General features: G+C 38.8%; 1 protein-coding gene across 10 annotated transcripts in view; it reads right to left on the reverse strand.

Annotated features, from left to right (window-relative positions):
• The window catches only part of LOC129740678 (serine/arginine repetitive matrix protein 1), a 182,506-nt gene extending 171,333 nt beyond the window's left edge, over positions 1-11,173 (reverse strand). For 2 of the 10 annotated variants that reach the window (XM_055732438.1, XM_055732436.1), the window contains exon 1: positions 9,477-11,152. In XM_055732438.1, coding sequence (XP_055588413.1) covers positions 9,477-9,533 — 57 coding nt within the window. In that variant the 5' untranslated portion in view covers positions 9,534-11,152. Of the gene's footprint in view, positions 1-9,476 lie in introns of all 10 variants that reach the window. The other 8 variants (XM_055732431.1, XM_055732433.1, XM_055732430.1 and 5 more) reach the window with 8 other exon arrangements.
• Between the last annotated feature and the right edge of the window lie 2,150 nt (positions 11,174-13,323).

Raw genomic sequence — 13,323 nt, forward strand, 5'->3', positions numbered from 1 at the left:
AATAGGGGCATGGCGAGCACCTTCAGGTTACATGTTGGTTAGGCATATAAATTAAGTAAAAACTTGAGACGTTGATGTTTGGCTTAAGTGGGATGTAAATTTGATTAATTCGATAAGGCAATAATAGAACCAGGTCAACCTAAAGGAATTTTAATTAAGTAAGCACTTACAAATCCAATGGCTTTTTGAGGTTCGAGGTAAATATGGGCCCAAGTTGATGGTCTTCGTTTTATTTATGGATTTTCGCCAATCTGGCCAATTCAGCTTTTAGTATTAGATATCAGTTCTAGCGATTAGAAAAAGAAATTATTTCAGAAAGTAGAGAGAGTTATTTCCTCCATTTTTTATTGCTAATAAAAAATTAATTTTATTTCATGGAAAATCACGCATGAGTCATATGAAAATCCAAGAATTTTATACGAAAATAAATGAGAGATGTGCTTAAAAGAAGGTGTTCTTTCGAAAAAGATTAAAAAACACATAGTTTTACTATAACTGAAACCCATTTTGCCTGGCGTGGTCTTTAATTCTGAGATCTCTGCAGTTTAGGTAATTATGATATAATTTATTTGTCTAACAAGATACAAAAGGATTGAAGATTAGGGGGCATCCATAAATTACGTAACGCTCCTAGGGGAGGGGGAGTAAGCTCGAGCGTTACGAACTGTGACATAGGGGAGGGGGGGGATTTATGCTCATCGTTACGTAACGATTTTTTCCTTAAAAATATTAGTTTAACTGCAGCTTTTTAGATGTCATGCAATTTTTGCAGAATAATAACAAACTAAAATCAGCTTAAAATTTGAAGCTTCAACTAGATAGAAAAAGGTTTATGAACTTTCCTATTTAAATATTATGAGATAGACTCCATAAAATATGCATTGGATATCTGTGAAACAATCGTTGGAACGCCGAATATTAGGTGCATTTACCCCCAAGAACTCAATCAAATCTTTAAACGGAAATTTTACTATTTTTTCTGAATTGATTTAAAAAATGCAATTTCGGTTATTCCCACGAATATTACTAAGTGGAGTAATTTTGTATAACAAGTTATGCTTCTGGAACAAAGCAAGGTAGATCATCAGTTATCAAGCACAGAGTAACTAGTAATAAGACAAATAATTTTTTTTATCATAGTGTTATCATCAATAAGTACTAGAAGCGATTTGGATAGATATTAATTTCTTTTTTAAGAACGTTAAAAAAATGTATGTTAAAATCTTTTTTCAACTTCGAAAATCAGTATTTAAAAACATGAGAAGATAGGGGGGGGGGGGTGTCGGTAATTGTCAGCGTTACGTAATTTTCATGGGGGGGTACATCGAAGCGTTACGATTTGTGACATACGGGGGGGAGGGGGTCAAAAAAGGGCATTTTTTGCGTTACGTAATTTATGGATGCCGCCTTATACCAATGATATTACATACCGTGTATCTGATTGTACTTTAAATCTCGACATACCCCATCTGGCGACGAGTTTGAACAAGGATTATGATTTTATTCAAACAAATATCAGCCTTGAGCTTAGTCCATTGGGTTTGAGGTTGAGTACCATAATAGTGCTTCATTTGACAGAACAAAGGAACATAACAACGCGAACAACTGAACGAATTATGAGAGTGAGCCTTGGAGATCTTTGCAGAATACTTTAAAAGTTGTACAGATCAAATTTTCGCCACGCCAGCTATCGAACTTTGTCTTCTTTCTACGGGACCTTTACAAGGATAGCTTGAATGCAGTGGAAATGTTGAAGTGGAATGAATTTTGAGTTGAAATCTTAAAAATCGGTATGTTTTGCCGAAAATCGGCAATCGGTATATACCGATTCTTGGTCAAACATTTGCTCAAAAATCGGTATAAATACCGGAAAATCGGTATGTGTGGCATCGCTGCCAACATCCCTGCAAGGATTCAGCCGCCGGTAAGTAAACAAAATTAATTCGTTCGTACTATATGCCCTGTAATTTTTTTTCTCATGTAACAATAAAAATGAGATATCAGAGTTTTTCAAAGTTGGTTTATGATTTTCGTTGCGTATATCGCGGAGCACTTTCAAAAGCTTCGCGAAGCACGATCTGGAAACCCCTGGTCTACAGGATTTAAAATAACATGAAACCCCCACAATATGGTTATTGGGTGAAAGAGTTAAACTAAAGGGTGTCCTCGACGAAATTGCCACATTATGAAATTACTCTTAACCTTTTAACCGTTGGGTAGAATCTAATGAGAATTTGGGTGGATTTAGTTCAGAGTACATTGTTTACATCCTGCAAGTTTTAAAGTCCTGTGATCAAAACTGGTAGAAATGGACTCGAAAGAACAGCTCGTGCGTGAAAAAATCTTGCGCATTCATCACGAGAACAATGATCTCCCGTATCGTTCCATCGCTAAAACGTTGGGAATCGCAAATTCCACGGTGTCGCGAGTGATTAAACGGTTAGAGGAACGATTGACCACCAAACCAACCGAAACCCGGGCGCCTCCGTTCGGGATGTGGCTGCACCTAAGCCGAAGTTTTGTTCAGAAGGCCAAATCTACCCAAGCAACCAAAAGTCACATATTTACTTGAATGAAGGCATTGAAAGTTACATATTGGCTGACAAAGAGAATCAACTGCCTAATTCCCTTTAGTGAACTTTATGTACTCATTAATGAACTTGAAAGTTGCAAAAGGAGAAGAGTTGGCAACGCGGCAAAATTGAAGCGTGTGGTTTTTCGGTCGCGTAGTTTTCACAAAAAAAATCGTGTTTTTGCATCGCTTTATGGAAATTGCTTGTGTTTTTTAAATTTTGTGTTGCATTGTGATTGTTATCTGCTAGAAGATGGATTAATTCGCGTGTGTTGGAGGTGTTTTCTATAACATTTTAATTCCAGTATTTGTGGTAGGAAATTCGCCATAATGAGCATCTAAATTTCATAGAGTTTCTTTGTCAGTCGATTGGTCGATGAAATGCAAAAAAAGCATTTCCAAGTTTATTAAAATTTAACACCAGATGGTGCTGTAATTCATTCGATTTTCGAAAACTGCGCATCGATGGGAAACTTACTAGATTGTGAAACTGCAGCTTATATTGTGAAAATGCAAGGGATCATCAAGATAAGTACATTCTTTAATACTATTTACCAGGCTATTAACATCATTTGCGTTGAAACCAGCATCAGATGAACATATGAGCGAAACACTAACCCGCAGGTTTTTTTAAAACCTTGAGCGAACTATTTCGCGCGTAGGGTTGCGTTCAAAGCCATAAATTGGGGCTTCAACTCTAAACGTGCATCAATGCAAACAGCTGATTGCGACGATTGCACATAAACATGAGCATAAATTACAAAACAGACAAATCCTTTTTCTGTTATTCTGTTGAATGTTTTATGCGTGTGAGTGTTTGTGGTCTAACTAGACTTGGAAAAAATCTCCGAGTTTCCAACGGCCATTTTGATACCAGCTTTTTCAAGAGCAGCGTCGAAATTTTTTACTTCCAGAATAGGTAAGCTTAGTAATAATTGTAGCATTCGTCGATTAAATTCCCTTTTATTTGAGTTTCTGGTGGTCTAATGCTGCTACAACAACCTTTTCTCCTAGCGGTTTTCATCACATTCCTTGCAGGAGGCAGTAGGCGCGATGCAATGCAGCTCAATTCGGTTGAATCAGGAAGGCACTGTTTGCCGGAGTTATCGTACATTACGAACTCCGGATGACCTGATCCGAAAAGAATAACAATTGGAGTAGCCGTCCGGAAATTATAAATTAAGTGTACCTATATAGTAACAAGTGAAAAAAGAAATGAAGCATAACAAGTGGATTGTGTTTAAAAACAGGGGAAGAAAAAGATAAATGTGAAATTTGGATACAATTGTGAAATAAAGTTTATGTAAACATATGTTCTTGGAATAATTTAAATTTTTTTTTAATTTTCCGAATTTACAAAACATTTCCGAATTCCCATTTACGAGCTGCACTCACAAATACACACGCAAATTTTGTCATGTTCACTAACACATATGCACATAATCAAAACAAACCGAGCATGGCATATGTGTGCGTAAGCTGTCATTTTGAACCGGGAAACCATTTCAAGTAGAATCGGTTGGGCCATTTAATGCTTGAATTCAATGGGCGGAATGCTTGGAGAATGCTTGAAATCCAAGCATTTTTTCAAGCATTCCAAGCATTCATTTTGTTAAGCGGGAAATTAACCCGCTTAACAAAATGAATGCTTGGAATGCTTGAAAAAATGCTTGGATTTCAAGCATTCTCCAAGCATTCCGCCCATTGAATTCAAGCATTAAATGGCCCAACCGATTCTACTTGAAATGGTTTCCCGGTTCAAAATGACAGCTTACGCACACATATGCCATGCTCGGTTTGTTTTGATTATGTGCATATGTGTTAGTGAACATGACAAAATTTGCGTGTGTATTTGTGAGTGCAGCTCGTAAATGGGAATTCGGAAATGTTTTGTAAATTCGGAAAATTAAAAAAAAATTTAAATTATTCCAAGAACATATGTTTACATAAACTTTATTTCACAATTGTATCCAAATTTCACATTTATCTTTTTCTTCCCCTGTTTTTAAACACAATCCACTTGTTATGCTTCATTTCTTTTTTCACTTGTTACTATATAGGTACACTTAATTTATAATTTCCGGACGGCTACTCCAATTGTTATTCTTTTCGGATCAGGTCATCCGGAGTTCGTAATGTACGATAACTCCGGCAAACAGTGCCTTCCTGATTCAACCGAATTGAGCTGCATTGCATCGCGCCTACTGCCTCCTGCAAGGAATGTGATGAAAACCGCTAGGAGAAAAGGTTGTTGTAGCAGCATTAGACCACCAGAAACTCAAATAAAAGGGAATTTAATCGACGAATGCTACAATTATTACTAAGCTTACCTATTCTGGAAGTAAAAAATTTCGACGCTGCTCTTGAAAAAGCTGGTATCAAAATGGCCGTTGGAAACTCGGAGATTTTTTCCAAGTCTAGTTAGACCACAAACACTCACACGCATAAAACATTCAACAGAATAACAGAAAAAGGATTTGTCTGTTTTGTAATTTATGCTCATGTTTATGTGCAATCGTCGCAATCAGCTGTTTGCATTGATGCACGTTTAGAGTTGAAGCCCCAATTTATGGCTTTGAACGCAACCCTACGCGCGAAATAGTTCGCTCAAGGTTTTAAAAAAACCTGCGGGAAGACTCTCAAAATTCAAATCTTTCACGGGTTAAGGCTCGTTTCCAATGCATATGGTCAGTTTTTCGAATTGGAAGCTTTCAAAAATAAAACGAAAGCTCAAGCAGATCGTCAAACTTTCGGTCAAAATCGAACAAACAATTTTGAACATCATTGACTTGAAGACTGTAGATTCAGAAGAGACTGGACGACGCTTTTACTATACAGACCTCAACAGTGAGTGAGCCATGTTGTTTTGTATTTATAAACTTTCAAAAGTGTTAAGTTCTAGAATCCATCATAAATGCAAATCATTCCGATTATCCCTTCCTATGCAACAAATGATAACAGTTTTTGAGTATGATTTCCTATCTTTAAGTCCACAATCTTCCAGAGATCACTAGGTATTTATGCCTTCACATGAAAAAAGGTAGATATATTATTTACATGGAACATGAGAAATTTCCGAACATGTTTTAACTATTCAATCTAAGTAAATGTGTATTTATTTGAATAGAAAATAGTAATCTTAATTTTTTTTAAACTGAATGATGATAAAGATGTTGCTAATTTACTCGAATATGTTGTTGTAAAAAATATTATTTAAAAAAAAGCTCTTTTTGAATTCTGATTTTCGTAGAGTTATAAACAAAGAGCTTCTTCTTACACACTTTTACAAAAAATTATTTTCCCTCAGACCCATAGTTATTTTGTATGATTATCTCAACTAAATCCAAATTTCTTGCAGGATGAATTTATAATTAAGGTAAATGTGAGGTTCCTAAAATACATCACCTTTTTGAAAATCGTTGCCGAATGATATTATGAATTATACAACATATATCTAATTTGCCGGTTTTAACTTTTTAAAGAATTACAATTTTAGAGGAATCCATGATATGTTCATAAAAATATTAAGAGGTGTATTTATCCAACTCAAATTTAAAGTCCACATCTACAGTGTTGCTTCGTTGTACAGTTACTATTCAGGGTTCTTTCGAAGAAGATGTTGATGAAAAAAATAAAAAATGAACCATATGTTTCTAATGAACAAAAAAAATTAAAATGCAAATAGAAAACACTCACTGATATAAAATACTTAAAACTTTGCGCTCATCCAAAGAATACTAATATGTGCTAATATTGTTTGTTTTCAAGTATTTTGAGAACATATTTAGCGAGATTTTCCATGATTCAGATGAAAACAGAAAACGGATCGAATGGGCAAAGAGTCAAACAAGACCAGCTAAACTATTTTCATCATCAATGCAAGTATAACTTTTATAAACGATAACATACTATTTTATTTGTAAGAAATCATCAAATTTTCTATTTTATCGCTATTTACATATTTCCGTTGAAATACACTTAGTTATACTAATCGATCATAAAACCGCGGTGCAAGAGACATTGAATTAAAAGCGTGATTGGGCGGTTTTTTTTTAAATTTGGATGTGTCAGATGTTTGTGATGTATGCAAGCGAGAATTTTTTAACTTAAGAAGTTTTGAAGTCAATAGTTTTTTTTTTTTTAAATAATACATTCAGCTATACAATAAATTCCTGCAATTGTTCACGGTTGATGGTGTATAACTTCATTATTTGTTGTGATTCTTTTTAAAGGTGAACGAATATGTAGGATGGTCACAATAATCAATCATGGTTGATATTTATAATAGGCACATTTTAAAATACCATTGAGGAGAAGAAAAAAAGTGGAAAGTAATGAACTTTTAGATAGTTTGAGGTACTCAGAACAATTCATTCAAAACTCTCTAAATTAATTTTACTTTCAAAAAAGTTATATAGTAATCTTTGAATTATTGGGTTTGTTAGTGGGAACATAATGTATCCAACCTTTATTGATCACTGTATCTAGACTGGAACGTAATGAAAACTTTTTCAAAGGGTGTAATGTTACATAGGAGTTTGATTAAAAAACTGTAGGAACAGTCAGCTTCATGCACTTGTCAAAGGTGTTTCCAGATCATATCCCTGAAACCACACTCTCAAATAATTTTTTTTGCTAGGATGCAGAGGTAACCTCGGTCCTAAAGTACAATTTTTTTTCTTTCATCCTTTTCTCTATTTTTCCTAACTATCTATTGACTACTAGGACGTGGCCGGCGCCGTTATTGAGAGCGCATCAGTTTTGTCCATTGAGAATGTTGCTAATCCCAAGTATCATTCTTTTGACCTCTGAACAAAATTGATGGCCTTGGTCAATCAGAGAGTAGCAACCATTGGCGATGTGGAACTCGTTCTACTGAGCCACGCCAGCGATCATGGAATTCGAAATGTTTCACAAGATAAAACTTTCAAAAAATATATTTTGGATTAAAATCAAAATGAGAAAATTTTCTTCAATTGTAAAGATAGTATTTATTATTATCATTTCTAGTTCCATGATTTAAGGTGGATGTGAGTAGTCAATCAAGCTAAGCTAAGCTAAGCATTAATGAACTTGAAAGTTGCAAAAAAGATTAATACGCAAGTTGTATGTGACTTGTTTTGCCCCTATTCCCATGAGTGTACTATATGTACTCATTAACGAACTTGAAAGTTGCAAAAGTGATCTATACGTAAGTTATACGGGACTGAAGTCACATAAAGGGCACAAAAGTGCTCAAAGCGGGTTTTTTAAGTCACAAAAAGAGCATTTATGTGCTTTCAAAATCAAATCACCAGTTTTAGTTTCAGTTAGAACAACATCTAGGCGTGGTCTTGTGGTAGCATGTTCGATTCTCACCACAAAGGTGGGGTTCGATCCCCAAGCCGGGCAAGTTTTTTTTTCAATAAGTAATTTAGTAATTGAGTGACCATTCTGATGGGATATATGTAGGAAATATAGGAAAGAAGCAATTGAGCAATTTGTCGAGTTTGGTTTCCGGCGCGTGGCATCATGGCGGCACCGGTACAGAACACAGTAAATAATCAAGAGAAGGTGATATGAACCGATGCCAAGGGTTCAGTTGAGATAGAGAGTGATTTTTTTGCTCATTTTGCGATTTTTTTGAAGCTGAATTACGAGGCCGCTTGAAGCTGAATAGAAGATCATTAAGACTTGTTTTGGAACTTGAAAGATAAGAATAATAAGAACTAGAACCTACTTGATATCAATGATAGGGCTGAGTAAGCGTTTTTGCATCTGTTTTATGGGACTTTTGGTTGCTTGGGTAAGGCTGGACTTCGAACGTTCACGCAGAACGAGTCCGCCAAAACCCGTGCTAGGAAGTTGTTCCTCAACATGCTGACAAAAGTTGAATACTGCATCATGGACGACGAAACATATGTGCAGGCTGACTTCAAACAGATCCCCGACAACCTGTTTTTGACGGCCAAAGATAAGTTCAGCGTTCTGGAGCATGTCCGCACTCAGAAGATGTCCAAATTTGCGAATAAATTCCTGTTTTGGCAAGCCATCTGCACGTGCGGGAAGCGGAATGCACCTTTCGTGACCCAGGACACGATGAACGGACAGGTGTACATAAAAGAGTGCCTCCAGAAGCGGCTGCTTCCTCTCCTGAAGGTCCACAACGTCCCCCGGATTTGGTCTCATGCTACTACTCCAAGGATGTGCTGAAGTTGTATGCGGACAATAAGGTCAATTTCGTGCCGAAAATGTTCAACCCTCTCAACACTTCGGAGCTCCGTCCCATCAAGAAGTACTGGGCGATTATGAAGCAGCACCTTTTTAAACGATCTAAGGTAGTGAAGACAGTCGAGGAACTGAAAAAAGTATGGATTTACATGCAAAAAACGGTTGATTCACAGGTTGCGGAATCTTATGGCCGGGGTTAAGGCCAAGGTGCGGGCATGTGCGTATCGATTGTAAACAAAATACGAGTAAAATGGTAAAATGAAGTTTTATAGTAATTTTTCAATCCCTGAAAATTTGATGGCAATCGGATGAAAACTCAAATTTTGCGGATCAATTTTGTGTGTGGCAATTTCATCGTGGACACCCTTTATTTTCTTATGAAAAATGTTCCTATGATAGTTCGAGACACTCCCCACATTAGACAGAGAAGAGCAAGAATGCCATAAAAATGAAAAAATAAAACAAATAGCAAGCAAAAAACATAAATTGTGAGATATTAATATCGCTGTTTTTTTTAAGGATAAATTCATACATATAACAAAAATTAAAAAAAAATCGTATCAATAATATTACTTTTTATTGTTAAGCTCAAATTCTGCTAGTCTCAGTTTGTTTCAGGATTCTAATGCAAAAATTAGTTCCGCTCTTCGAAGGTCTCACAGGATTTTGGTATCTTACGGCTAAGCGAACTCACCTTATCTACAGGCATTGAAGGGCACGCTCTACAAAGGTTCCAAAATGATCCGATCATGAATGCTGGTTTTTGCCGATGGGCTCTGAACACCCCCGGTCCAGGACACACACACACGAGAAGGAAGAAGAAAAACTAATTAACGATGGCGGCGCGGCAGCTCCTTTCACGCTTTCCCGGGACTTCCTTCGCTTCGGTTCAGCTGGCTAGGCCTTTCCGAATAAAAGTAATTTATCACCACCGCCAAAGGACAGCGCAGCGCTGTTTTCTTGTTTGATTTCTACTTTTCCACACACAATGCAATGCGGGAAATTTTCCTCGCTCGGCGAAAGCGAAAGTGTACAGGTATGTGTGGGTGTGTTTATTTGTGTGTGTATGTATGTAGATATGGGGGCGATATTTTATTGCGGCACAAACGTCCACAGTCAGGATGGTGTCTGACAGGAGGTGTTTCGCGTTTCCCCGTCCTATTAGGCTGGTGCGTTTAGATGCTTTGAGGCGTAATACGTCACCCTGAGGGGCCGTTTTCTGGATGGACAGCTGCTGCCTGGACGACTTCCGATATTTTTATCGCCTTATCTGTCTCTCTCGTCTGCTTTCTCAGCAGAGAACTCAAAGGTGGCTTCTTATCCTACCGCAGCTGCGGAACTTCCGGAATGTCCGTTTTCGATGATATTCGACGAAACGGAAATTATTGATTTTTCCTTTGTTCGATGTCCTCAATCAAACACCGAAGTGGGCATTCAACCAAGCGTTAAATGAGATCATTTTCCGCACCTTTCCGCTTCTTCTACCGGGTTTCTCGATGCGACTGGAAGGTTTTAATCCTTTTACAACGTTCATATAATCCTGAAAAAGTTTGCGTACTTTTCAGTCTTTTTCTTCTTGCATCGACCGAGCTGACCGAATGATTGGAAACTATCAGCCGATGAAAGAAAAATGGCTCTCCGATGTTATCCCGAATCACACGCACTTCTACCACATTTTCCCACCTCGAGTTGCGGCTATCTGGACCCGTCCCGAAAACTTTTTCACAACCTGCGTTCCCAGAAGCGCGAGTTATCCACCCTTGCTAGGTTGTGTGTCCTGCCAGCAAAAGTGGCGACGTTGGCGGAACCAGAAGCAGACGGCTGAGAAAAAAAGGGGAGGGAGAAAAAAACACCCAATCGATAATTTTCCTTGCGAGCACACGTTATAGTGAACCACTTTTGCTTCACCCTTCAATTACCCTCGATAATTTTTCACATCTAGAGCTGGAAAATGCTCATTCGAGGGGAAAGTTAAATCATCGGCAGCCGTGCTCGTTTCCGTTTGCAATTGATTTTTCACTTTTCCTTCCAAAAGCCCGGAAACACAAAGGAATTTCCCAATTTACACGAATCGGATGGGATTCCATTCAAGAACTTGCTAATTCAAAAAGAGAGAATAGTATTCTAATCCTGTAATATTCCGTTTTCAACCATTAAAAAAACCAACCCCTAAAGAAAATTCTTCGCCCGAAGCAAGGACACACTTCTGTCTGAAGCAGGAAAAGATTTGTTCAAGGATGATTCAAAAAACCGAAATCACACTCACAGACACCAACGGAGGAGCACCTCTGAGGGGCTAAGACGAGAAACGACAATGACGACGACGAGAACGACGACGCTACACCGACAGTGGCCGAAGAGAAATTGAACGAGCAGTGAAAATCTTCCTAGTTGCTTGCTTGCTTGTTGGAACTTGGAGTGTCCAACCAGGATAATCCGCATCAAAACGGTGGGGGTAGATCGGGCGAGTCAGAATCGTCGGAAAAATCGATATCGTGCATTGTGCTTTCCTCGGGCGGCACCGTTTCCTGGTAGTGGTGTCGTCCTCGGTGGGTGAGCTTTTATCTGACGTTTCCGGGAGACAGCTGTCCGGGGGTGCTGGTGTGAGTGGGACTTTTGCGTTTTTTTTTCGGAAGAATTTTCGCCGGTATGGCCAAAACATTGCAGCGCGAAAACAACAAGTGGGGGTTCCACTTCGACAGGGGTAAAGAATGCTTGACGCATTGTGCACCCATCAGTCTGATCAAGACTTTCTTAGAGAAAAATACATCTATCTAATCTATAGATGTATATTAAAAGCAATTACTGTATGTTTGTTTGTTTGTGCTGTAGAGTTCAGAAGTCGAATAGCATGACATAAAAGACGCTAATTACTTATGACAACGTTTAATCTAATCTAATCTAAAAAATAGAGTAGTAGCTTGGCGCGCAATACAGAAAGTAATTTAATACCGGATATCCAGGTGGGATTTATAATAAGCCTAAGCGTTACAACTTCGCAGGGTTGTGTCCTATATTGCAGTTCCAAGGGGTCCAACACCTCCCCCTTAATTGTAGAAGTACGGCATCCGGCAGATACGAGTTGACCGCCGAAGAATGCTTGATGACCTCGTTCCTTATAGGCGTGGTGGTGGAATCGTAGCTGATGGTGCTGTTTGTTGAACTTCAGGTGTTGCTAGATTTTCGCCGAGATCGAAGTCTTGGAGCAGGATGTGCAGAGGCAGCTTGACCTCCGATGCAGCTTCATCCGGGTAGGCCTCGACTTTTGAGTCCCCCCGAGCACGGAGTTGGTTTGCATGTGACTTGATGAGCCGCTTCTTTTCTTTCAGCCAGACGTTGTAGTTTACAGTACCGACTCGTTCAATAATGGTGCCAATCAGCCAAACGAGCTTTCCTTGAACCACAATGCTGGAGTAGACAGGGACTCCTTTCTCGAACTGTCGCTTTTGTACCCCGTTTCGATTAAACTGCTCTTCTTGGAGTTGGTTTCGCTCAAGTGGTGTTTTTCGCTCTGAACCTGGCTTGAGTAAGTTCAGAGTTGTGCGGTGTTTCCTCCCCATCAAAATTTCAGCAGGCGATAGACCATTAGGTGCTGACTATAATGCCCGATTCCAACACTTTCTTTGTCAATTTAAACACCGATTGAATCTAAATCACTTCCACTAGCCGTCCGTTATCCATCAACCTCCCTCTGCTGTCCGTTCCCTCGAACCTTCTCTATCAGTCTCCAGGTATGTCAAATACCAAGGTGTGTTTTAATTATATACAATGAATACTTGATAAAAGGTAGAACCCTACACTGACTTGTTGGGAGTAGCACGGTAGGCAGCCAAAAATATTTGCAGTGATCGTGTGATGGAGTTGTGTGTTTCAGACATAATCTTCCTCAGGCTCCGCTTAAGTGTGTCCACAAACCGTTCAGCTTGACCGTTTGATTGTGGATGATACGGCGCAGTTTTAATGTGCAAAATGCTCAGGGAGTCGCACAATTCTTTGAAAAGGCTACTGGAGAACTGCGTTCCGTTGTCGATGGTTTCTGGTAGGCCATAGAGTGCTTATGTTTCCACAAGCAACTCGGTAGTAATTTTGGCGAAGATCGATGAAGTTCGAAGGATTTTAGGCCATTTGCTATAGGAGTCGATGATCACCAAAAAGTAATGACCTTCAACTGGGCCCGCGTAATCTATTTGGAGCCGTTGTCAAGGACGACTTGATTTGGGCCAGGATGACAGCAAAGTTTTAGTAGGAGCCTTCGCGACAGCGGCGCAAGCTCGGAAGGATCGTACGAAGTTCTCGACATCTTGGTCTACTCCAGGCCAGTAGACGTGGCTGCGCATCATCGCTTTCATTCTATCTTGTCCCGGATGACCATGGTGAAGAGCCTTGAGAATCTGTTGCTGATAAATATGCAGAAGAACAACTCGATCTGCTAGCATGAGGCACTCGCGAACCACATATGCATTTGATGAACTAATCCGGCACATTTGATGACTGTTTGAAGAAGTTTGTCCTTGATTGTAGCCGCTTGTAGATGCTTGAAA

Source organism: Uranotaenia lowii, chromosome 1, assembly GCF_029784155.1.
Source record: "Uranotaenia lowii strain MFRU-FL chromosome 1, ASM2978415v1, whole genome shotgun sequence".
Lineage (NCBI taxonomy): Eukaryota > Metazoa > Arthropoda > Insecta > Diptera > Culicidae > Uranotaenia > Uranotaenia lowii.